General features: G+C 46.1%; 1 protein-coding gene across 1 annotated transcript; it reads left to right on the top strand.

The window, feature by feature from the left end:
- Positions 1-1395: 1395 nt before the first annotated feature.
- Positions 1396-26095, top strand: LOC125759476 (uncharacterized). The gene is made up of 5 exons (XM_049418319.1): positions 1396-1686; positions 10159-10245; positions 10988-11169; positions 24023-24131; positions 26052-26095. Exons 1-5 carry the CDS (start codon positions 1512-1514, stop codon positions 26093-26095), a joined length of 597 nt encoding a protein of 198 aa, XP_049274276.1. The 5' UTR covers positions 1396-1511.
- Positions 26096-27009: the final 914 nt, after the last annotated feature.

The raw sequence follows: 27009 nt of genomic DNA, 5'->3' as shown, positions 1-27009 counted from the left end.
AGAGAAATATATGGAACTGGTCCATGCTTAGAAACTGGCTACGGATAAACCACAAATCGCACTTTTACGCACTGATCTGTAGTAACATTGATCATTTTCGGGGAGGGGGGTTGAATCCCCCCAACCCCCCTCCCCCTTTGGCTATAACAGCACGTCCTCGGAACATCTTGCTATGAGCTAAATTTAAAATAAAACTACACGCTAGTTTTATTTTGACGAGACTGCACACCGCGCCCATGTACGAAACAACGGACTCAACAGTAGACGTATGCTTGAGGTGGCAGTGTTTTATTGTTCCTGTAAGTCATCCTACACTATATATGGTGGTTGCTTTCGTTATATCGTGGTTTATGCGAAAAGCGGCCCTGAGCTCGTCTATTCGCGACTTTCGTGCTTGTCGGCCTGCTCGCACAATCACCGCTTGTTGTTCTCCTTGTCTTGATATGTCGGCAGTGTCATAGCATGACGTCACCGTTCATGGTCTGCATTACCCCGACATGGAAGGTTCCATGTCTGGGCCATCGTCGCGGAGTTTTAACAAGCGCACGCGCGTGGTATCGACAATTACAATACCGCGGTAACTTGGGGGGTGTCGCTACGTTACAATTTTAAATTCTGAGGCACCTATAGGTCCCTTTCTAGTTTTTACGAACTTCCCGAGTTAACGAAATAATTCGACTGTGGTCATCTTTCAACTCTATAGTACGCAAGCAGTTGCTAATATATTGATGAGTGTAGTGGTAATACACATCACAGTGCGGCCGCCGTGGCCGGGAATTGAACCAGTGTCCTCCAGCTAAAGAGTGCAACACCTTAGGTGCTAAGGTTTCACACCGCGTTATGCTTGGTTGTACACTGCTGTTTTAGTTTCCGTGCGGCACTTTCGTGTGTACGAAAAAATCAAAAACCACAGGGCAGTCTACACCAACGGAACGCCGGTCTACACGTTGTCGCGTATCGTATGTAGCCGCGACGTACCATCCCTTCCCTGTGTATGTAGATCGATGTCCAATTCAAAATTACCGCTCTTTAAGAAAACTCACTTTTTCTGTGTTATGCCCGTAATTTAGTAACTAGTATATTTTGGCAAAGTTGAAAAAGCTTATATTTGAATAAAGCGGCTTTTTTCTTTTTTTTTTCTTTGCAGTTCACCTTTTGTTGTAAATCTCAGAGGCTTTGTATAGATTATTGTTTACGACTGCGCCGCGAGTGGCGTCACATTCGCAATATTCGCGCTCTCATTGGTCGCGAGAGTTTTGGCGGACATTTTGCGTCATCAGTAACTGTGCGCGGTAGGTGTGAACTATCGTGCTATCGTCGCTATCGTGTCAAAAGCGATGTTGGCGATGTGCCGAAACTTTGCGCGCTAAGCCGTTGTTTAATTTCGCGTAGCGCCGTCCTTTGTTCCGTGCTGCTGCCTGGGCGCGCTAAACGCACGTGTCTGAGCGAAGCCCTGTGGTTCAACTCGTTGACGGCTTGACCAAAAAAGTTGGCTTGACGCACAGAGCGAAATGTTCACTAACGTCGACGTCCGCGGTGTCCCACGAGGGCGATGCGGTGGGGAATACTGCGAATGCGACGGCTTCACGCGTTCTTGCACGGAGGCCTCCGGCGGTGCTAGAGGCTGTGTCCAGTGTGGCTGGTGCTGCTACTGCGGACATCCGCCGTTCAGTCACAGTCGCATCGGTAAGGTTCGTCGATTGCCTGCTTCTCTTGTCGGTACTTTCGCGGCCGTCTCCACTGTTAAACAAAGAACTGTGCATGTCCGAGCGGAACTGTTCAAACTGTTCATGTTAATTCTGTTCTGTTCATATCTGAGCGGAAGGTAGATGTCAACCGTGGTTTCCATCGGGCAGTCGGTGCCCACACTTACCGTTTCACTTGACGTTTACAAACCTCTTTTAGTTTTGGATTTTGTATTCACCACGGGTGATGAGGACAAGGTATTCATCCCGCATTTTATCTTCTGCGAGTGAGTGTTGATTAGAGGCGTTAAATATATAAGAAAAGTGGCTTAAGGGCTTCGATGATCAATAAGTTGAATTGGGAGCAAAAGACAAGAAGGGTAACGTTCGGCGATATCTATCAGCGATGGCCGTTTCAGGGAGGCATAAACGATAAGGAGGGGCGTAATCCGAAAGTAGTACCTTTCTTCGCTTTAAAGCTAATAAAAGTAGCCCAAGTAAGTCGTTGAAAATTCCCCAATATTGATGTTGCCCACGGTTATTACATTACACTTTGTACTCTGAACCCCTTCTGCTTTGGTATCTTGTGATAGGGATGGACCTTGGCCTCCGCGATTAGCTCCGGCAGCGCGCCGTTGCTGCACATTCGCACGGGGAGAGTGTAATCCGCCTCTTTCATTTCCCTGTGCTGGCCTCTACCGTTTTGGTAGGGGCCGGGACAACCGGTATTAGAAGCAAAGCCTCCGAGATGAGGAGACGTTCCGCGTCTTTTCCGCTAGGGGAAGGGCGCACGCGCGGGGCATCGTGAAAAAGGCGGATTCGAGAAAGCGGACGTGCCCTGATTGGCCGCTGACCGTTAAAGTCCCTGGAAGACATAAAATAGCGCCAACTGCGTCCCTCTGCCTCCTGTCCTAGCAGTTGCGGCAGCGCCTCTAGTGTGTGCAACAGATTAAGGCGAAAGTCTTAGACGCCTTACCAAACACAAAAATCGGCCGTCGTCCCGCGGCGTCGGCATCAATACGAGTGATGCAAAAAAATTTTGCAATACTGCAGTAGCACGGCTAATTGGGCTAGTTGGTACTTGTTCATTTTGACAGGATAAGGTGCACACACGAACACACCTGTGTTATTTGCGTCTTCTAGTGTCCGCGTTTGTGTGCGCGACTTATCCTGTCAAAACGTGATGCTGTCACCATGACGTTATCACATGACATAGTCACTTGGTCAAACGTGGGCCGATCATGGACGCATTGCAAAATCAGATGAGGTACAGAAAGCTTGGAATGCCTCCAATCATGAGGGCATTGAAAACTACGTTAGGTGCAAAAAAATTCACAGCATATCCACGGGTGAATGATGAAGAGCTTGGGCGAAGCTCCTGAAGCAATCATGGTTACAACGTGAAATCTTCAGTGGTTTCGCCCAGCAGTAACCAAAGCGATAGCCCATTACATCATCAAGGACGTGATGAACACTGTATATATTTATACAAGAAATTTTATTAATCATAAGTGGTAGCTAGACGTGGCTTCCGTTCCGCCTTCATTATAACGGCTTTATGGTCGGTGAAGTCATGGATCGGTGATGGGTCGTAGTGGGATGTTTGCAAAGACGAAGTAATGGGCAGTTTGCAAAGGGGGCTTCCGTTCCCCCTTCATTATAACGGCTTTATGGTGGGTGAACTAATGGATCGGTGATGGATCGTAGTGGGATGTTTGCAAAGATGAAGTAGTGGGCAGTTTGCAAAGGATCGGTGATTGGTCGTAGTGGGATGTTTGCAAAGACGAAGGAGTGGGCAGTTTGCAAAGGTGGTTACGCCGGACAACGGAGACGTGACAAGGTTAGACTAAGGGGAGCTTCGCCCCTAAAAGCTTTTGGAGCGGGCCGGGGGAGAATCAATTCATAGACTGAGGTGAAAAACAAAATGGCTTTCTCCTTCAAGTTGTCTTAAGCGAATGCTCAAGGGATACCCTGCCAGTTTTTTCCACTGCAGCGAAAACAGCTTTCTGTTGTACCTGTTTTTGTCACCACTGGCATAGGTCGGCATACCGAAGCATGCAGAAGCACGTCGTACACACTCAAATGCTGTCGACCATACACTGTGCACTGATCAAGTAAACAACCCAGAAGTGGACAAACAAGGTGGCGCTTGTACAGCCTTCTAAAATGCTAGTGTGTTACGCTTGAAACCCAGTGATTTCTTATCGTCGCTGAGTTTGCAGTGGTGCTGCCATCAAGAGTGAGCACTTTCATGTACTCACTGATTTATGCACCGTAAATTTTTACGCTTCCAGATACCACGAAAATAGGCCATTTGCTTCTGTATACATTACATTGTCAAAGTTATCATTATTCTTTCGCGTTATTCATTTTGCAGACCTTTCCCACTACTGCGCCGCCTAGAAGTTCGGCGCCCTTGTGTGGTCAACCGGGAGAATTGCACAAGCCCCCCCTTTCCAGCCTAGAGCCATATTCCGTGAGCTTCACACCTCCACTAGCTTCATGTACAATCTACAAATCCCACGAGAGAGAAGGTGCCTGTGCACGGACACAAATGGTGTAACTAGCTATTTTTCAGGGAATTTACTGACCCTGGACTGATGTCACCGTCTCACGGTGTGTTAAGGCATTAACAAAAGAAATCGCACAATGACCAGGATAGAGCGTCTCAGAGCCCTCTTCAAGAGCCTTGGACCAAGGTCACTACTTCATGTTGTGTTAAGGCACTAACAAATTTACACTTCTCTGCTTGGAAACATGCCAAATGGGACGGCCAGAGCAACCGCGTACTACCGGAGCTAATCGTGGAGGCCACGTATGGACTTAGGCATGCGCATAGATCTCAGTTTGGGGAGCCAAGTTCCACCATAGCTCCCCCCCACACACCCCCTCTTCATTGCAGTGTCCAAAAGAAAACAAGCTATGCAATGGATGCAAAAAGCTTCAAGGACGCTTGAGCTTCCTCTTCAAGAGTAGAGCACGATAGTGTAATCGGGCCCTGTGCGCATCACCTTCTCAATTGCTAGCCTTATTTCAGTTATTGGTGCATGCCTCAACCGTGCCGTAAGGAAACGAACGACTGTGCACGTAACAATGTCCATTTCAAAGTGTCCTAGGATGCGTACTGCAAGTACAGTTGTTAAGTGCCCACTACACCATAATTATTTGTTTTGTGAATCGGGGATGGGCCCACTACGCGTAAGTAAGACGACACTCAAACCTACGCAGCTGTTCACTTTGTCGATGCTGATGATGATGATAAAATGTTTGAATGCTTAGTAATGGGTCGGCCTTTAAAACCGCCACTCATTGCACAATTCACATTTTTTGATGCCTGGCGTGATTCAGGCTTCTGCCACGCAATATTACATGCGTTTAGGAGACTCCTTTCACTACATGACAGTTGTATAGAGTTTTTTTTTCCGAAGCAGTTTCAAGAAATAGCGTGGCTCTCTGGTAGAACACCTGCTTGTCACGCAGACGGCCTGGTTCGATTCTCACTCGAACCGGAAGATCTTTATTACTTATTTTATTTGCATCTTTCTCGATTTTTTTGGTCACGGACAAGATGATGATATTTTGCTCACAACCAATGAGGCCGACACCACGATTTCTGCGAAACGAGCTCTTCGCTATCGCGTTTAAATGAAAGTAATGACGAGCTGCTCACAATGGCCTGCCTTTGGCCCTTGGCTTTCGGGGGCAAGGGCGGGAAGAAAACAGTAGTTTTTTTTTTCTTTTTGGAGTGCAACAACGGGTCTTTGGCCACCATTACTGTCAAAAAAACCTGTGTGGCCATAAATTTGCACATCGAAAACTCACAGGGTCCCTTGTGCATCCGCCTCAGTGAACTCAAAGGTGAAAGCCATCTCCTTCTTCTTCTTCTAAGTCCATGTATTGAACCTTCCGCGCCTTTCTGCTTTTCTGCAACTAACGTGGTTCCTTAGCAATGCCTCCAGAATTGGAGGCATTGTAAGCTTTCCCACACATCACCTTGTTTTTTCACTGCCTCCTGGATTGGCCCACCTTTGACCAAGTAATGATTTTATGTGATGACGTCACCACGTGATGTCGTATTATGTGACGTCACAAGTTTTGGTGATCTGTGGCTTCATGATGATGTCGTGTAGTGGCGTCATCATGTGATGTTTTGAATCGCTCGTGTTGACACCGCCGACGCGAGACGCCGGTCCATTTTCGCATTTGATGAGGCACCTAAGGCTTTCGCCTTAACACAGTGGCGGGATAGGTCCAACCGGCTGAAGGTATCGGGCAGACTCAGCAGCCCCTGTAGATAATTACGGGTTGGGGCATTCTCCCAAGCCCCTCCCTTGCCACGCCTATGGGGATGGACATTTATTGCTTTGAGGCAAAGCACTAAGTCAGCTTAGACTGATGAATTGTTCCCTGAAAATTCTGCTCCCATTCATTTCGCGATCCTAGGATCATTGTTAGCATAAATTTTCACGCCAGAATCAGCACCTAGATGCCAATATGACATCACGAATATCAGCATACCCTTTTTCTAGTGGCTGCGTACGCTGAATAAGTCGAGATGTGCCATTCATTCGATTGCTCGGTATGCGTAGTTCTACTTGGCCAAATTTGAATGGCGTCCGTCGCGTGGAAGTAATTTTATTTCGAGGGCAAACAGCGTACAAAAGCTCAACGGAACATTGATCACGCTGCGACATCGACACTAGTGCTACGTGTAAGGTGTGATACATTCCGCAAATACCATCCTGAGTGACGATATGCTAGTAACAGTGACGTCGCCGATCTGAGTGTATTTATTGTGGCGCCGACACCAGGCGACGCTCTCACTCCCAGCCAGTGGCTCTCCTTGCTGTCCCGATCCGTGCTTGCGATTCATCGTGTCGCATCGACAAATTTTCCTGTGCTCCACAGCGCGAGTGCGATCAATCGGAGCGACTACGAGCCAGCATGTCGGAGAACCGCTGCGTAGTGCGGACCTGCTCGTTGAGGCGTGGAAAAAGCGGAAATTGCATGGCGTTTCATTACACGTACGGTACAGGCCAACACAACCACAAGCTATCAAAGTGGAGTAGCCTATAGATAAATAACATCTCTAACAAGTAACACGCATGTAGTTCGTCCATGGACTTCCTTGCGCTAGCGTAATACCGGGTCACTGCAGCCGTAACCGTGAGAGGCCGGATAGGTGGGGCCATCTGGCGGCGCAAAGAAGAACCTGGCCAGCACAGAATTGTTATTGTAGAAACCTATTGTATTCTATTTCTTTGCTGGTGTGCATTCGCTGTGCCGATATTCCATAGACCCCTTTGCGTATACCGGAATGCCGTGCACGCTAAAACTCTGATATAGCTAATTGAGACACACACCAGCGAGTACCGTATTTACTCGATTCTACCGCGCCCTCGATTGTAACGCGCACCCGTTTTCCGCGACCAAAAAAAAAATAAAGTAATACATCGATTGTAACGCGCACCCATTTTTCGTGATAGAAAAGAACAAAAAAAGTCCGTAGGAGTCAAACTTCGCACATTCAGAAGAACATATATTTGGGTTTTAAAGAACTAAAGTTTCAAAAAAGTAAAACACAAAGTCAAAAAGCGGGCCTTGCCGCTAAAACTGTCACCACTACGGCGGCGATACGAGTCGCGTAATGGATCAGTCCTCGTCGCTGTCGGACAACTCCTTGTCGCTGTCAACGCTCTTCGATTTCGGAAAACCGGCCCTGCTTTGGTCCACTGAAACCTTTTCGTGAAGCTTTTCTGTAAAAAATCTTCTGCTTCTGTTTGCGCCAGTCTCGCACGCACGTTTCGGGAACTCCGAACTATATCCGAACGACCGCGATGCGGCCCGATTTCCGTCCGTCTCTCTGCACATGTAATAACTATTCTTCTAAATGCGGCATCGTGGTACACTCGTCGAGTATTTAGAGTCGGCACTTCCATGCCGTCAATGCAAACGCAGAACGGGATGACAATCTCCTCAGCACACGTACGAACTGAAAAAATGGCAGAAATCGTAGGAGGCGGCCATCTTGAAATGTCGATGGCAATAGGATAACAGAGTTTCTTTTTTTTTTTTCGGTACTCGATTCTAACGCGCATGCGATTTTTGGACTCGTTTTTCCGGAAAAAAGGTGCGCGTTAGATTCGAGTAAATACGGTATGGCCCAAGCGTGCGTCCTCGGGCACCTCCTCGTTGCTGCTTGGAACGGCGTCCATTTCTGAATCGCTGTTTTGCAAAGGGTCGAAGCGAAAATGATTCGCGACGTCGCGTATCGCGGTGATTCTAAGTTCCAGAATGTCGTCTTCAACACAAGTCGATACTTTTGACGGCGACGACGGCGGCGCTGATGACAAGGCATGACTGAACGTGCGCGCCTAGCAGACGAAATACTAGCTGAGCAGCTGATCTTCACGTCACTCCTTTCTGTGGACAAGTGGTAAACTGGGGCGCGGTCTGGAGTTGACCGCGAGGGAGCGCTGCCAGCGCTAAAAAATGGAGGGCTTGCAGACCATTTTGAATCGTGCTAGATACCGGTGATATAAATCAATAAAACAGATAGCTATTCGTCCCTCAGTTGCATTTTCGGTCGCGAATCGCTACTAGGGGGTAGATAACTACTCGTGGATGCAAAAATCTTGACATGTGTAAAATTGATGTCAGTGCTCCTTTAAAGCGACAGACAACTGGTGAGAGCGTGAGATTAGATGAGGGGTGTCATACTCACCTCAGCTAGCGGTCCACAGTCACAAAACTTAGTCTCCCGATGGGCCGGGACGATGACGAAGGTTTGAGCAGGGGAGGGGGGTGCAGTTGGAGCAAAATGTCAGCTACCGATGCCATTTCAAAGAAGGCCTTTTCCATATCTGCTATATGGATCAGTTTTGAAGGGGATCCAGCATCAGGTTTCAGGAAGCATATCGATATTGATCTCAAGAATGACTGAAATCTGGACGCCGATTCTGGAATACATCTAGAGTTTTTGTTCTACGGGTATGTTTTAACACATGATGACCTGGATGGGATGCCTCACGAAAAGGATGCTCGAGACAAGTGATGTGTGTAGCTCATGAATGTATTAAGAAAACCTTTTTTAAAAATGGAACGAAAACAATCGTGCGGGCCTGGTCGCTAGAGAAAGGTCCATGGGCCATGTGTTTGAGACCCCTGGATTACATCCCGATTGAAACGGAAAGACTGTAAACTATAGTGAAAATTCAACCATTCTTTTCTGTGGTTTATGTAGGGTTCTATTTCTAAATTGCATTTAAAGGTCACAAAAAAAAATATTGCACAGCCTAGTGTAACATCTTTGATGCTGTACTATGGATTCGTTCCGTTTGCTGAACGCAGTCTGATACAGTTATTGGCACAAAAATTGATGCAGTGCTCAAAATTAGAGTATGTATGTTATTATCCATCACCGATCTATTCTATTCGGCTTACGAGGTAAAAGGAGTTGATGCTGAGGAGCGGCACTGCCTTCGCAGCAACTAGTGTAACTTGTCAAGCTGCAGCGCATGCATGCGGAGTGCACACGTAGGCAGCAAACTACAGCACACAAACATGAACTGCTGTCGCACTCATCTCCTATTGTTCGCAGCACGTGTTGTGCGTAAGACTTCACAGTTGCCGCAGAGCTGAAAATTCTGACGATAAATGTTTCATGGCATTTTAATTGGTACCATTCCGTCATTAAACAAAGCAAGGGGAATTGATGAAGGGCTCATTTTCTTTGTTATGTGCAACCATGAATCCAAGGAAAGTACAGGGGCATTATTTGTAGTGTTTAAATGTAGTGTAGCAATTATGATACATTCAAACCTCGTTATAACGAACTCGGATATAACGAATTATCAGTTATAATGAAGTAAATGAAGAATAGTCTTGTCATAGCTACAGTGTTACAAATAAATGTTTATAACGAATTTTCGGGTATAACAAAAGTTATTTTCGTGACAGATGCGACTTTGTTATAACGAGGTTTGAGTATACAGGTAAAGAAGTTAAAGTATGAAAAGACAACTCGCCATTGCTAGTGACTGAACCTACAACCTTCGGATAATGCATCCGATGCTCTACCAATTGAGCTACGGCGGCGGTCATCCTCCCGTTCACTACAACCTTCGATAACAGAATGTGTTATTTGAAGGTTGTAGGTGCAGTCCCTACCAGTGGCAAGTTGTCTTTTCGTCCACTTTAATTTGTTTACATTTATGTTATAATCACTACGTTACATTAAAAGACTACAAAGAATGCCCCAGTACTTTCCCTGTCATCATTGTCTGTGGTTTCATTAGATTGTGGATTCTATAATTAGACACTCTGACTGGTAAGCTTTTCGTGGTACTGAAGAAGACAGGTACCACGAAAATCGAAAATTGGTTGTCGGCGCCTTTAAAAAGTTCACTCCGACGATTTCCTTACCAGAGTCTAATCCGTGTGCGGTTGTTGATTTTTTTCGTCAATTGTCCAGAGAGAAATGTTTCTGGCCGTCAGGAAATCCTCCCGATCACCTGGAACGGTGCACGCCCACCAACGCTTGATCCGTCCACACAATGTGGTAGGTATAAGCCTTATCCTGATTTTGTTGCACCCAGGGCTGGGCACATACTTTGAAATTGTGTTGCGATGCGATACAAGATACTCAGGCGAAAAGTATGAGTTACAGATGCAAGATACTACAGTAATAATTGCATCTGATATGACACTGTGCAATTGTATCTTAGGATACTTCGATACATTTGCAAATTTGTTATTATAGAACTATATAATGCAGCTGAAAACACCTGTGCACGAAAATGTTTGCTTCAAGATTTCTTAACTGTGACCAACTTTGTTACATTCGAATGAAATGACTCTTATTATCTGAAAAGTTTTGTTTTTCCTGCTTAAAGTATATTACTTTCATTCCGAAACAACTTATTGGTTTGGCTTTGGCTGGTTAAACTTATCACTTCCCATCGCTGGAGCACTGTGCGGAAAGATAAAAAGAATGTTGCTGCTATTAGATTTATTCAGGTGGCTTAGTGAGAGCAGTATCAGCTTGAGAAGCAGAGTTTAACTAACATTCATTGTTCCGCACGGTGATGTTGCAACAGCAGTATCTTGTATCTTAAGATACAGGATACATTATTTAATATATTGGAAATAAAGATACCGATACACATCTTGCGAGCTGTATCACGATACAAATATGAAATACCGAAAGAGTATCTAAGATACATATATCTGTGATACTGCCTGGCACTGGTTGCACTGAGCGAGGCTAAGGCACTTAGCGACTGCTTCTTTGCACGTTTCAGAGTGGAACGGTATAGTTGAAGCAGCACAGCCCACGACGGATGAAGTCATTGTGCTGGAACCTGTTGAGGAGGTGCGCGAGACTGCCGCTCCTGAAAACGAAGCGCCCGAGGTGATTGTGCTGCCCGCTGAAGAGGAACAGTCGGATCAGAACTTGGGGCTAAAGAGAAACCACTGTGATGAGGTAGGCAGTGTCGTTAATATCATGGTTGGTGTAATGGGTTTAACATCCAAGAGAACTCTGGCTACAGGAGACACCGTTCTGGAGGCGTCTGGATAATTTCGACTGTCTGGTGTTCTTTAACGTGCAGTGGCATCGCACAGGACATGGCACTGTAGCATTCTGTCTCCATTGGAAATGTCACTGCTGATACTGGCATTGAAACCACTGAGTCACCGCGGCGACGGTCACTAATTTCGTGGTACCCACCGTGGAAGCCTAGTGGCTAAAGTGCTGGGCTGCAGAGCTTATGGATGTGGGTTCGATTCTCAGTGAGTCTATTTTGATGGGGTCGAAATGCAAGAACACGTCCGTGTACATAGATTTAGTTACACGTTAAAGGGGTACTGACAGAAAATTTTCAGTTGTCGTTTTTTTTTTCGTCAAATGAAAGGTCAAGCCCTCAAGCACCTAGAAAAGGTAGTGCTAAGCGCGAGTGCACCCTGAAAAAGTAATTACAGTATGTTTTTAAAAGCTAGTTTCGGTTCCTACTGTACCCTGACGTCACAACACGGTAGGAGCTTCTCGTCACGTGCTCGCACAATATATACTAGTGACGTTTCCACGGTCACTCCGCACCGTGGCTCCATTGGTGACGCACACGCAGCCATCTTCGAAGTTTTGGTACCTGATGTCATCACAACTAGCCAGACTGCTGCGTGAAGTCACCAGAATTAGCACTGTAGCCTGATGTCAAGCTTGTATCGATGTTGGTAGATGCACCATAGGAAAATGAACTGTAATATCAAAATGAAATATCTTAGCAGCATTTGCTGAGCTTCACACTTGCTCAGAGCCGTCTCTGCATACAGGAGATTTGTATAGCGGAGTAAACTCTCCCTCGAAAAAAGGTGTCGGTACCCTATTAAGGAACCCCAGGGGATCGGAATAAATCTTGAGTCTCTCCTGGCTTTCTTTGGGTTCCTTCTTTTCGAAAAGAAGCAAACTATAAATAAATGTGAGGGAAATGCCCGCACAACTGAAGCATAAGAAAATGAAGGGTTGAAAACCCTGGTTGTGGATGGATCGATTCCCAGGGGCTACATGCCTACGTAGTCATGTCTTGGCTTTGGCATATAAAACCTGAGAATGAAATATTTGTTTCATGGTAAAACACAATACAGTGAAATTTTTATTGTATACTTAATTACGGAAGCACCATTGGTTGCAGCAGTCTTGGGCAGTAACTAGTTACTAGTAACGCGTTACCGGTAACTAGTTACTTTTTTCAGTAACTTGTAACTGTAACTAGTTACTTTTAAGTTAGAGGAACTTGTAACTGTAACACTGTTACTTTTTTCGCAGTAACTGTAACGGAAAATACCGTTACAGTTACTTCTGTCTTTATGAAAAATTATCCAACAGCAACACTTTTTCGAACTTTCTTCTTTACCATATATCCTCTCCACCCCTCAACTTTCCAGAATAGGGCTCCCCTCGCAGTTTAGGAGAGGAGGTGACTAAGCGTATTATCTTCCCTGCAGAAGACCGAGGTTGGAGGTCTGTCATTAACGCAACATGTAAATCAATCGTGGTTCAACTGAACAGCCTGCTAAGTTCGCGTCCGTTTTTTTTTTTCAGCATATATATATAGGTGGAGGAGCATTAGGATGCCATGTTTATAGTCTCCCTCGTCTGAGGCTCCGAGCTAATCGTGTTTGACAGGTGGCTAGAAAACAGCAGAACGCGAAACGGCTAAGGCCAGAAATTCCGTGAACTAGCGAAGCGATATTTTGAAACTTCTTTGTAACTGGTTGTAAGATGTTTACTCCGACTTAATGCAACAATTATTAACAAAATGAGAGACGTTTCACCCCCAATGCAGGTGGCATCCTAAAAAAGAAAAAAAAATGAGCCGAGGTCAACCAGTCCACTAGTCACACATGTCCTTGTAAATGTCCAGTGGGGGGCCGCGGCTGTTTTTGCAAGCCGCGGCGAATGAACCACGATTCCAGGAGTTGCTTTTCCCCCACCTTCGTTCACAAACCGGCGTCGTCGCATTGTTTAGGTCAAAGCTATGACCTGTCATCCAGCAGTGCTCAACAAGCTCGGTCTTAGAACGCGTTGCATGGGTTGCTTTAGCGACATTCCGCTTGAGTTCTTTAGGCCTCGTTGATCATTTCCTGCCCGTTTCGCCGATCCCCGCATCGCACTTTTAGATACCACCATGATCATCCACAGGTGTGCAGTCTTAGGATTTAGTGAACACACGTTGTCATGTTCCAAGGTATAATAACGGGACTTAAAAACGGTTTGTATGTCCAGCGGACCGGAAGCTCTCCGAACAGAGTCTGACACACCTTAAACATATGGAACAGACACAATGGACGTCGTAACCACTCGTGATGCACTCCCCGCTGCTCTTCGCATGCGCTTCTGGGTATAGTTAATAAACGTCTTAGGATATACTGCCGTCGTTCCAGTACATCAACCACGTTTTCCACTTCAAGTAAGAGGCGTTCAAAGTGATTGCTGGTGTTGGGCCCCCTTTTATGTTTCCTTCGTCTAGGGTTTTACGACGTGCAACCCTTATTAAATAAATTCTATAATTTGATTTGTGATCTATTATTTTATACAGTAACGGAAAAGTAACGACGTTACTTTTGCACAGTAACTGTAACTGTAACAAGTTACTTTCGGAAACTCTGTAACTGTAACTGTAACAGAGTTACCTTTTTGGCTTAGGTAACTGTAACTGTAACACTGTTACTTTTTACTGGTAACGTGCCCATGACTGGGTTGCAGGCACGGCTGTGTCGCAAAATAATTTTTAAGATAAAGAAAACAGACAAGTATATTTAATGGATGGAAAGAAAAATACATAAAGCTTTTGTTGTGTGTGAATGTGGCGTGCAAATTTGAATAGAAAGCGAGTTTTTCGGAAAACCATGGCCTCCACGTGGGCCCAAACAATATTCATTGTAATCAACTTCTATGATGTGCACACCCACTGTAACAATACCAGTGAGTGTAGCTGTTGAGAGTGCTTGGTGTGGCTGTTGTACTCTGCGTTCATCAGAATCACTTCAATGTGTGTGCCGCTTTGTGGTTCAAGCACATCGCAGAGTGCCCTTGGCGCTGTCCTAAAAATGACGAATATTAACTATCGTGTGAATGCAGCGTTTTTGCGACTCATTGGTAAATAAAAACAAGCCTCTAAGCTATGCACTTGCACATCACACTTGTTATTAGGTGTATAATTGTGTGACTGTCGCTTATTGGTTGCGCGATGAGCTTAAGGTATGCTTAAGAGTTCCTTATATTGTATGGTCCTGGTCTCAATGCAGAAAAATATTTGTCAAGTAAAGTCTGACGCTGCAATACTTAAATGGTCCCCTGAAAAGAACTGGAAATGGAATGACACGAAAGCGATAAAACTGAGTTGATGGGTGCTGTTTTAACTTGAGATAAAATGTATACAAAAACACCTGTGTACTTTGAGTTAAGTTCGCGTTAAAGAATGCAGATGGTCAAAATTGAGACGGCATGCCTTATGATCATATCGTGGTAATTTCACTCAAAACCTCTTTTTTTTTAATTAGTATCTTGAGCACTTGTGTAACGTTGTTATAGATTGACGGGAGGCAGCTGACATCATTTGCTTGAAGAAAAAAGAAACGTATTTTTCTCCAGTAAATTAATCACACCTCACTTGCATCGCTGTCATGCAGATGATCAATCAATGAAAGCTCTGTGCTGAACTGTTACCCTTTTCCAGTGATTCCACGCCTGCGCCAACTGCGCCAAAGTGCGCCAAATTGTATTTACTGCGCCATCCTGATAATATCGACGAAAATTGCGCCAAACTGCGCCAAAGTCTCGGGTTTGGGGGCGTCTATCACCGGCAATCGCACGGCCGGCGCGTCAGAACATGTGCAGCTTGATCTTAGGGCTGCCGAAGTCACAACCACGGACCAAGAATTATTCCGCTGAATAAATAGCGCTCGCGCGTGCGTCCCGAATAAGCCTCGATGCCATGCACGGTGCCGAGGCAGCTTCTGTTCTGCAAGTCGGCTCGACAGCAAAACGCGCTCTCCGCAGAGGCTCGTGACGTCTAGGCCTCTCGGTAGCGAGAAAGTGCGACGGCGATTCATCGGCGGACGTCGTCTGTTCTAGAAACGCTGCTGATAGCTCGTTTCAAGCGTCGCACGGCACGTAAGGAAAGCAATGTTCAGTAATAACTACTACATGTGGGCTGCTAAAATGTCTGTCACTTCTGTTTCCAGACATCGCGGAATGAAATCTGGGATCGCTAGCAGTATATATATGGAACAATATTGAATTTTCCTTGCTTCGCGTTCATGGAAGAGCACGCGAACGGTGGAAACGCGTTCACACTTTTCCTCAGATATACTTTATCCATGGATCTTCATTCGGAAGAGCTTTTTCGTAATTGCTTATACCAGCACGTCTGAGTTTAATCACTCTGCGGTAAATACCCCCTAAATGGCCCTGCCCTTTCGAGCTCATGTGCTAGGGTTCCAATTCGAATTTTTGCTTGCTTTTTAAAAATGTCATCTCATTAATAAAAGCATATATCCTGGTCGGAGCAGCCGCAAATACGCAGCTGTCAGTAGCGGGCCCGTCGCTGACGGCCCACAGTGAAGCGGCTACCCCATGTTACACGTCCGCCTCTCGCTTTCGGGCGTCGATAGCTGACGGGTAAAAAAAAACTCAGTTTCGCTTAAGGGCGAAGCAATGAATGCGATACCAAAAAATTGTATTGTTAAACGAAGTAAGGCTAGCAGCTAACTCTTTTGGATCCGATCTCGCTTATCTCAACAAAACACTGGTTTAAGGGAATATGGCCGCTCCAGGAACCCAAGCGTTTTCTTGCTCTGGGTTCTCTAAACACGAAGTAAGCGTTGAGAGCACAGCAAGTTTACGAGCCGTCTCCTGATGCCTCGAGATGGCGCGCGCGCAAGTGACTGCGCCCTTCGAACGATGCGGTACCCTCCCCCCCCCCCTCCCACGCTCCCCTGGCGTCCTTTCATGCTCCTTACGAAAGACGGGCGGGGCGTTTCCTCTCTGTTTGATCAGCAATCGACGGCAGGCCCGCACGCGGGAAGATGTTATCTCATGCGCTGTCCGTGCGATGGAGACAGACGGCCGGCTAGCTTAATCTCCGCTTCAGCCGCGTTCGTCGTCAGCGCTCGCGGCTAGAATGCGCGTGGTGATGTTATTAATTTGGTCTTTATACAGAAAATTACAGCAATGGCGACGGCAAAAATCCGCGGAGAGCGTCCATATAATTGTTATCACAATAAACATTAAAAAAATGTTGAGGAGCCATTTCACTCTGTGAAGTGGATGATAAGCGAAGCTGTTTCGCGCATGGCAAGGCGGTGACATGGTGGAGGACAGTTTATATATGTAAGGCCAGGTTGTTAACGTTCAATACGCAATATTAATGCGAAAGCATCAGATGCTTTATCAAACACGAAAATTGACCGTCGGCGGCGTCAATCGATTGATGCAAAAAATAATCATGTGATGGCGTCATCATCACGTCATAGATCGTCAAAACTTGTGACGTCATCATGGCGTCATATATCGTGATGTCACGTGATGACGCCATCACGACATCGTCGCTTTACACTGCTTCCGTAATCGGTTCGCCGATCATGGAGCTAGCACAAAACCAGGTGAGGTGCAGAAAGCTTGCAGAGAAGGAGGGGGAGGATCAACCCGTCGATCGAGAAGAAAAAGAACCTGGCTTTCGCCTTGGAGTTTTCTTAGGGGAATGCATTAGGGACAGTGTGGCTCTTTGGCATTGAGGCACTGCTGTACATCACGGCGTTTGTCTACAATGTCTGCTGATAACCACATAGATGTATTTAGAGTGTTATTTCATAAAGTACAATGTTATTGATCTGGTATTTTGTTTATTTGCTAGTGTCGAAAATAATCGCCGAAGAGGTTAATTCAGAACACTCAACTGCATGAGCCCTTATTTTTTTATTAGCGAGTGAAGCATGGAGTTCTCCTGAGATGATTTTTTCCATGAGATTTGCAATGAATCGAAATATTTCTAGCCTTCATAAGAGCCCCATAGTAATATTCCGGTGCTTGAATGTTATTGCAATATGCTTCTGTAGTGCACTCCAGGATGTAAAATTCGCTGCTCCAGAGTGCTCCCAGATGCAAAATTATCTGCTCCAAAGTGCTCCAAAACGAAAATTTTGCTGCTCCAAAGTGCTCCAAAACGGAAATTTTGCTGCTCCAAAAATTGCTCCAAATCAGAAGTCCTCGGTAGCATCACTGCTTTTCTATTGTTATTGGTATAAAAACAAGCCCTTAAGTGCGAAACATCTTTATAGTTCTAAAGCACTGTCATCCACATAGCTTTTGTGACTAAATTTCTTATCAACTGTCCTACATGTCATGGATAAATGAATAAGAAAAAAATACGTACGCGTATTGGTGCACACAGTGCACAGAGGGCTCTTCGGTAGCCAGATGAGCAAAGAGTACTTAATTAGTTCAATCGCGCAACAGCAGTGCGTAGTAGGCGGAACACAAGCCACACACATGCAAATAAAACAACAAAAAACATCATATACAGTGGAACTTCGATTATACGACTTTCAGGGTACCGCACAAAATCGTCGTATAATCCAGGCGTCGTATAATCGAAAAACCGAGAATATAGGCAGTGACTGTCATTGTTGCCCCACAACAGCGGCCACATAATGCCTAAGAAAGTCCGCGGCACAAACATACGCTGCTCCGAGGAACGTAGATTATATTAATTGAAAAAATGACAACCGCGCATTTTATCGGAGGTGTGAACGAACCTTTATTTCTCACCTTTTAAAAAAATCTGTGATTTTCTTCTGAGAGTTTGCCCAGCCACGACGCATCAGCTTTCTTTCGATAGCTGCAACATCTGGCAGCATGTCGCCAATCTCGTCGCGTGCGCAAGCAAACCGCCGAATGTGGTCGACGTAGCACAACACGTCCGCGTAAGTCGGAACGGACGCGCTAGCCTCTGCAGCGTCGTCCATCTCTTCCTCGTCAAAGTTCCCGCAGTGTCGGGACGCACAGTTTCGATAATGTCATCCAGCGACACTTCACTGCACACTGCAACGTCGTCGTCGGCACCAACATAGTCCGCGAAAGATCCAGGCAGCTCCAGGCTGCCGAACTATGGTTCGTCGTCAACAGGCACTGCAGCTTCACTGGTAGAACAAGCACGACTTCTATTAAAGCCGCAGTGCCTGAAGGAGTTGGCGATGGTTTCTGGCGTAACTGTGTCCCATGCACTAGCAATGTAGTGCATTGCATCAAGCACAGAAAGCTTCTTATCCAACTGCTTGCGTTCCATGCCCGCCAGCCAATGCTGCACCAGAAACTTCCGATATTTCTGTGTCATGCACTTGATGACGCCAGCGTCAAGTGGCTGCAGCTGGCTAGTGCAATTGGGGGGCAGAAATACAACTTTCACATTTCTCAAATGCGACATATCTGATGGATGGCATGGCGCATTGTCAAGCAGAAGAAGAATCTTTCTGTTCTTAGCCCCCATTTTGGAGTCCAGCTGCTGCAGATATGTAGAAAACATAGCAGCCGTCATCCAGGCTTTCCAGTTGAACGTGTACTGGCACGGCAGCCTTTTCAAATTCTTGAAGCATCGCGGCTTCTCAAACTTGCCGATCACGAGGGCAGGAAGCTTTTCAGAGCCGTCTTCATTAGCGCAAAGCAATACGGTAAGACGCTCTTTGCTTCGCTTACCCCCGTGACAGCTCTCTCCTTTGAATGCCAATGTCTGTTCTGGCTGCATATTATAAAATAATCCAGTTTCGTCCGTGTTGAACACGTCGGACGGCTTGTATTCCCGTATCAATTCCGGCAGCAATGCAGTCCACTTTTCTACAGTGTCGGAGCTGACTGACGCGCGCTCTCCACAGCAGCGGCTGTACACAACTCCACTGCGTTTTTTAAAGCGATCCAACCAGCCATTGGAGGCTTTAAAGTCGTCAATGCCGCAGCGCAATGCAACTGTCTCAGCCATACCTGCCAAGTCTCCCGGATTACCCGGGAGACTCCGGGATTTTGAACGTTTCAAATCAAATCAAAATGAGTTTATTAAGACGCGTATACAAAAAATGCGTACATAATATTTGGACCAATAGCCTACGTGGCTAGTAGCTGGTCCAATAGAGAAAATACATAAAAGTTAGCAATGCTCATGATTGGTTGTACGGTTGTACGGGTCATAGGAAAATCTCCCGGAAATCCAGTTTTGCCCCGCACGTCCAGTGCTTTGTCTGGCCACATGGGCAAAGTTGTCTGGCCACGTAGTAGAAGGGATTCTTCTTCTTTCTTTTTTTTTTTTTAACGATGGTAGAAACGTTGAACTCAGTTTCATTGCGCTTGAAGTAGCTGTGCACTTTGTGCTGCAGTGCTGCCAACGCAAACGTGTCATAGCGCTGCAGCCGCGTCTTGCCTGTGATGCGTACATAAGTACATAAAAAAGGTGCGCTCTGTTTTCGCTAGGAGAGAGCGCTCGCAAGAATTATGGCGCCAACACAAGCTCGTGATGCAGGTGGCTGTTGTTTGATGTCATGACGCGAGGTGGGACGTTTCGCGTACAGATGCGCTACACGCAATTTAAAAAATCTATCCCACAAGTTATCTCGCCTTCAAAATTTTGTGTCACTACTGCTTTAAGTGGAGAGACCAGCACTTAAAAGGGTAGCCGTTACCGATGTCTGTCGAGATCGCGACCGTCCCCGTCTCAACGGCGCCCCTTATGGTCCCTTGCCCGACGAAATAACTGGTAAGCAAGCGACGACAGGCCTCGCACGCGGAGTTATGTTATCGCATGTGCCCTTCGCGCGACGGTGACGGCCGGGTCGTTTCATCTCTGCTTTAACCGCGTTCGTCCCTAGCACTAGCGCGCTTTTACTCGCACGTGAAACAGACGATGCGTAAGCGATGTTATCGGTTTGGACTCTGTACAGATCAGCGGCGACCGCAAAATCCCGCTGACAGTAGGCAGTTTTAGATTAGCGTTAGCGTTTGCGGCCCGCTATGTGTAGTTGCGCGAAAAGCAAAGCAAAGCTTTGCGTACGCTGTTCTAATAATGTCCATATAATTGCTATCGCAGCACGCCCCCCCCCTTTGAGTAAATCTCCCGGATTCCGTTTCTCCAAACTTGGCAGGTATGGTCTCAGCCTTCTCCTTCAAAATTGCGCCATCCACGGCAATTCCTGAACTGCGGGCCTGACGCAACCATTCAACGAGGGCCTTCTCCATGGCAGCATATTTGCCATCTTTCGCGGCCTTCCTGTTCAGGCCGAACTTTGCCGCATTTAGTAGGATGCTGTCCTTCTTCGCGAGGATCGTTTTCAGCGACGACTCGGGAATGTTGAGGTCGCGGGCAATGCTGGCCTTTGTTGCTCCGTTCCGCTTCTCTGCCTCCTCGATTATGCGAAGCTTTTCTCCGAGCGTCAGCGGTTTTCGGTTCCGCGACATTGCGAGACGCAGCACTCGCAACCAAGAATTCGAAAGCTTCCTCGCACACCAATGTCCGAACACAGAAAACTTTGCACGTGGACACAGCAGCTGCGGCGCAGCACAACCAACCGATGAGGCAAACACGTGAAGGAATGGCTGAATGGCAGCACGGCAGTAGGCCTATTCGATTTGCAAGGTTCGACCAATCGCGAGCGGCTAAAACGCCCCAGCCCTCTGGTAGCTAGACAGCGGCGAGTTCCGGTTCCCGCGGCTGTCGCAAACGTTGGCTCAACAATCGCCGTTCAACACGTCCGGTATAACAACACGAAATCTAGTGAAAGTTATCGCATACTAGAAAGCGAGCTCGAAATTATCTGCCATGTTATCTGCTCACAACGGTCACTACAAAACCACCCAAAAGAAGAGAGAGAAAAAAAAAAGGCGACAACGGAAGTGCGCAGTGCAATGCGACAAAACGAATGCGCTCCGGCTGGCTCCGGCCAACGTTGGCTCTGGCTAGCTATGGCCGACCGCATGTCGAAAAATTGAAGAGGCCCTGTGGTGGCAGCGTGGATATGAACTCGGTTCCTCGGTTTCCCGACTTTTTTCGCCCGGCCGCAGTGTGCTTGTGTGCCAGCCCGCGTCATCGTAGGTCTTTTTTTTTTCTCGGACAGTCCAGCAAAGCGTCGTACGAGGCGGGGCCGGCGTAAAATTGCGTCGTACAATTGAGGTTTTTAATACATTATTTCTATGGGGGTTTTGCCGGGACCAAGCCAATTCGTCGTAAAACGCGGGTCGTCGCAGGACCGGGGGACGTATAATCGAAGTTCCACTGTAGTGCAAAAACGTAGACTCACCGAGAGCGGCAATCCCATTTATTGGCAGATTGTGCATCTGTCACAACTAGTAGGAGCATTCGGTGAGCTTTGGCACTGGAGAACATACATATTACCAGCATGCTGCAATCAACGCGGTTTATTCGCCGACATTCAGCTCATACCACTCACAACGAATTGCCGCTGTGTACATTTGTATACGCGCCGCCAGCTGCCTATCCACACTAACGCGTGACGGCGCTACCACCTGTAGCCCGATCTCAAGACAAATACAGGCACGGCCATAAATCTCTTGAATAACAGCACTAGCGCCATCGTGAAAAGAAAATAATACCAACCGAGGACATCAGTTCTAAAATTTTCTGATAGCATGCGGAATGCTTGTCACTTTCGTTGCAGTACATTGGTGTTCTGCGGGAAAGCGCATTGAGATTGGCGAGGGGCTACTAGCTGTCATGGGACCCAGCCTATTTCGTCCCTTAAGTACACACATGTGCATGCGCTGTATATTAGGGGCGAAGCTCCTTAAGGCGGCACCCGTTCGTCCCTCGTAGTCGTAGTCGTAGTGTGTAACCAGTCTTACGCTTTGACCTCCAAAGTTGTGCCGGTGGGAGATTTTTCCTGTGCGTTGTTGAACAATAAAAAATTCGCAGCGGTAGCTAAAAGCCGACTTCTTCTGTCTCTCATTCCCATTAGCAGCCATTCTTTACCTCCAAGGTAGTGCCTGGTGAGATTTCTCCTGTACGTGATTAAACAATAAAAATTTTGTTCAAAACGCCGTTGATTGATGAAATAAACCAACGAAAGACGCCAGATGTTTTGTAAAAGCAAAACAGAATAACGCCAGATGTTTCTAAAGCAAAACGAAAAGACGCCAGCTGCTTAACGAAAGACGCCAGATGTTTTCTAAAGCAATGGTTTTCTAAAGAATGAAAATTCACAGCGTACATGTAAAATTAAAGTTAGCTGCAAGTCGTCATAACTCATCGAACCTTTAGTATAAACGCACCCGATCTCACGTCGGTGATGATGTACTGGGCAGAGTTCACGGAAGATTCACGGTTTACCGATGAACCTCCGCAGCTTCGCCCACTCATCATCATTCACTCCGTGGATATGCTGTGATTTTTTACGAATACCAGTATGAGCGCTGTCTTGTACAAGCTTTACTGGCAATGACTTTTATGGTGTCGCTGTGGGCCTGAGAAACAGTATGTTAATACGTCCACCAGTTTTCTTCCGTCTCGCCCCCCACTTTACAATTCTCTTGAATTTCGAGGTCACCATGTTGGCAGGTATGTATATAAAATAAATACTGCCTTGAGGTGTGGTTTCACAGGAGTGTGGGATGTCCTGCCACAAAGCCACACCTTTGGCACTTGTCTCATCAGTGTTGATGAAGGGCTGAGAAACAGCAGCCTTGACCGAATATCCAGCGTGGATGATTCTTGCATCTGCTAAAGGAAGCAGGATATGTTGAAGGATATGATCATTGTATGCAATGAATTTGTCAGGTTATGGGCATTAATTTTTTAAAGGCACTTTTTCATTTACAACGTTTGTTCTGGCTTTGGAATAGAGCCATAAGTGGGAGTGGCCAACACAGTCAATTCTCAATACAACTAATCTCAAGGGACTGCTCAATTAGATTGTTTGTTTTCTTCCTAAAAATGTTATAGTGAAAAAATGAAATTCATGCTAAAAATGATTAATGCTTCAAAAGGAGTTGCCTACCTTTGCTTGGAACACATCTGCAAACACGTTATTCTCAAACAAGCATGAAGGAAAGATATGAAGTAATCTGGAATGAGTGCACGTTTATGTGAAAAAGTCTGTGATCTATGCCTGGCGGGTGCAGCTCTACTGGTACAACACTAACTCTTCAAAGTTGTGCACCTGCTTGTTCACTGCCTCAGTTCACTGCTTCTTCATTGCTGCAGCTGCCAAGGAAAGTATGCATCTTTCTTATCCACTCTAAAATGCATTCTAATACAGATAAACTCTAATACACTCTAATAATGCGCTCTAAACAAATTCTTCATGTTGGTGTGTGTAGGCTGTTTCGCTCTCAGCATTCTCGTTGCTTTTTCCTTGATATGATCTTATCACTTGTCAGTGCAGGTGATATGCACGCTTCATCGTCACACAGTGCATTGTCTTTAAAGGGGCTGCCTACCGTCCTTCATCACTTTTCTGTTTTGTATCGCAATAGAAAGCGTACTATCTGAAGTGTCCAGTCTTGCAGTGGTTTCTCTGGAACGCAAGTATAAACTTTTACTTCTTTTTCAACATTTCTTGTTCATTCTTTTTTTCGATGTTGCACATCAAAAAACAGGATGGGCAGTTAAATTTTCGTCTTTCTTGAATGTTTTGCCACAAACCGCATTGAAGTAGGATACCTTGTAACAAAACTGCAGCGAAATGAAATAGGCCAGTTCTGAAAGAATCACCCGGTATTATACATATAGCAAGTGGTAAAATTACATCCCAGATACGAATGTTTGTTTGCTTTTGTGCAGGATGCTCCCAGTTTGGACGCTTGCACTTTGGCAAACAGCGATCTTTTGCAGAAGGTTGAAAACCTGGAGAACGAGATAAAGGACCTGAAGAAGCGTCAGAACGAGGAGGGTGAGTGTTTCACTGCTTGTAAAGTCGCTTGTAACCTCGAAGTTCAGTACATGTGGTTTTTACTGAGGTGAATATATTCTGAGACTCTTGTGCTGTTGTTTCGATTTTGTTTTGAAAGTTTCGATTTCATCGTCACTTTCAGTTCGCATGTGTTTGTGTAAGCATTTTTTAGTGCCCAACAATATTGTGTCAACCTCGGTGTGGTGGAGCGCTCTGAACTTTAGTTGTGCACGTGTTTAAAAACCTTGCAATAATTTACAGCTTATGCAGAGCCCGTACAATTCACCTAAGGCCCTACACTACCATCTCGAGTGGGTTTGTAAAAAATCACCAAAACTATTTCAGGGTCCCTTTATTACTGGGGGACACTCTCAAAAGGTGTGTGGTCATTTCACTGTGCTTCGAACAGTTTTGTTACGTTATAAGGCTATAAGTGAGACTTCTAGATACTTTTTCTAAGCAAGTGGAAGGAAGGAATGTAGTGTTAGAGTTCAAGTTTTCTTTTTTCAAATGCAGTGTTCCTGAGAATTCCAAAGTTAGCCAGCTGTAGTTATCGTGTGCCTTTGGTAACAAAAAATTGTGTCTGGCATGTACGCTGATCAAATGTAACTGTAGTAAACTGAACTTTCTTGTGTGCAAACATCAAGAAAGTAGTGTTGCGGGTGTCTGACGAGCTAGGTCATTGATGCTTATTTTACTGAAAGTTCAAAGCAAGTAGGGAGAGTTTGCGATTGGCAAGGAGTGTTATGATATAAACCTCTTTTTCTAAGCTGCAAATGGTTAGCATGTGTGCTTTATAGAAAGCCCTGGAAAATTGTCTTTTACTGTATAGAGTAAAATCCCGTTACTACGAACATCAGATTAACGAAGTTTTTTGAAATCCCCGCCAATTCCTATATTGCCAATGTAAGACTTTCAGTGCTACAAATTTCAGAATGCCGAATATTTCAGGTTAACGTATGTAATTTAACCCCGAAATCAACAAGATATTACGAAGTTCCGTGAATGTTTCGGTACGGACATCACTGAAGCTTACACCTATCATCATCTGCAGCAGATATGCGCCGGCAAACCCGCTTCAACGGGTGCAGCCCTATCAGCGTCGCCATCAATGCGAGCGTCACCAACCAGTCAAACTTGTCAAACCAAATCAAACAACGTCGTAGGCTTAGTCCCGCTGTTGCCGCTGTTCTCACCACATTTCCAGTTGCTGTCGTTTGGAGCTGCGAAGTTGAGATTGTGTTGTGCGGTCGCTTTTCTGGCAATGAGTTCTCCTGGCCCCAGTGTTAAAAAGAAGCGACGCCAGTTTTTGCTCAAGGAAAAAGTGGACATTCTGACGGAGCTAAATGCTGGAAAAAAGCAAGTGGACATACATGTATGCAGGAAGCGTGATATCATGCCGTCAACAGTGGCTACTTAAGGATCAGGAGAAGATCGTGAAATTACATCGAGAATCACAGCTGGCTCCCTCAAGAAAACGCTTGCGGCTGGGCAACTACCAAACCGTCGACGACGGCGTCCTCACATGGTTTAAGGATGCCAGACAACACGGTGTGCCCTTGTCAGGCCCTATCATTCAAGAAAAGGTACGACAATTCGTGGTCGCTTTGGGCACCTCCGGCTTCGACGCAAGTGCCGGATGGCTCTATCCGTTCCAGCAAAGGAATGGCATCATGTGGCAAGTCGCGTGCAGGGAAGAAAAGGCGGCCGATGCCAAAAGTACTATTGCCTGGCGGAACGAGCGCTTTCAGGAAATCGTTGAGTCATTCAGTCCAGGCGATGTTTTCAATGCCAACGAAACGGCATGCTTTTATCAGCTGTTACCTGATAAGACAATGTACTACTTTAAAGGTGAAAAATGCAAGGGCGGAAAAAAATCGCGTCTTCGCGTGTTAGTGCTCTTCTGCTGCAACGCCACAGGCACGGAAAAACTCAAGCCTCTTGTTATTGGCAAGTCCGCCTAGCCTCACTGCTTGAAAAACGTCTTGTTACCTTGCGACTATCGGGCAAACAAGAAAGCGTGTATGACATGGGAACTGTTCACGCAGTGGCTGCTGCAGTTCGACAACACAATGAAGAAGAAACAAAAGAAGGTTCTAATCGTTGATAACTGCTCGGAACATATGGTGAACGTGCATTTGAGCAATGTGCAGCTTGAATTTCTGCCCCCGAATTGTACGTCTTTGCTCCAACCTTTAGACCAGGGCATAAGATGTGTGAAGCCGAATTTCGGAAGCGACTTGTGCAGCGCCTTCTCACTAACATATGACTAAGCTGCCCATGGAGGTCAACATCCGTCAAGCCGCAGAAATGCTGACAGGGTCGCGGTGGAACATCAAGGCAAGCACCATTAGCAACTGCTGGCGAAAGGCAGGTCTTCTTGAGACATCGCTTACGCCGGAAGACTGCGAGCCTACGCCACGAGACTGCAATGACGAAGCAGAGCTCGATCCAGAGCTTTGGAATGAGCTTACCGAGAAGCTCCCGGTAGATGCTGCAGTAACCTTCGAGGGTTACCTAGACAGTAACTGCGCAGCGGCTATGTCCGCAGAGCTCACCTGCGAAGAAATCTTGAGTCAAGTGCGTGAGCAAGATTGCTGTAGCAGTGACGAAGACGATGCTGGAGATGCAGAGTCTGGGACAGTGGAAGAGACTATTTCCAGCTCGGATGTTGCGGTGTTCCTTGAGAAGACCCGATCGTACCTCGGGTGCTGCAAGGATGTACCCGAAGACATCCTTAGGAAGGTTGCGGACATGGAGGCATACATGCACCAGCGCCTGCTTTCTACTCGCCAGACGAAGATAGACTTTTTTAAGCAGTAAATTGTTTCCACTCGGTGCCCAGTGTTTTCGTTCATTGTTTGCTCCCCAACACGTG

Source organism: Rhipicephalus sanguineus, chromosome 8 (genome assembly GCF_013339695.2).
Source record: "Rhipicephalus sanguineus isolate Rsan-2018 chromosome 8, BIME_Rsan_1.4, whole genome shotgun sequence".
NCBI lineage: Eukaryota > Metazoa > Arthropoda > Arachnida > Ixodida > Ixodidae > Rhipicephalus > Rhipicephalus sanguineus.
Note: the sequence above shows the minus strand (reverse complement) of the source record. Positions and strands in the feature narration are given on the sequence as shown.

Excerpts from the sequence above, each read along its gene's own strand:
- LOC125759476 (XM_049418319.1), top strand. The coding sequence starts at position 1,512 with ATGTTCACTAACGTCGACGTCCGCGGTGTCCCACGAGGGCGATGCGGT. Across the intron at positions 10,246-10,987 it reads TGATCCGTCCACACAATGTG|AGTGGAACGGTATAGTTGAA; the intron begins GTAGGTATAAGC and ends TGCACGTTTCAG. Across the intron at positions 11,170-24,022 it reads AGAGAAACCACTGTGATGAG|GATGCTCCCAGTTTGGACGC; the intron begins GTAGGCAGTGTC and ends GCTTTTGTGCAG.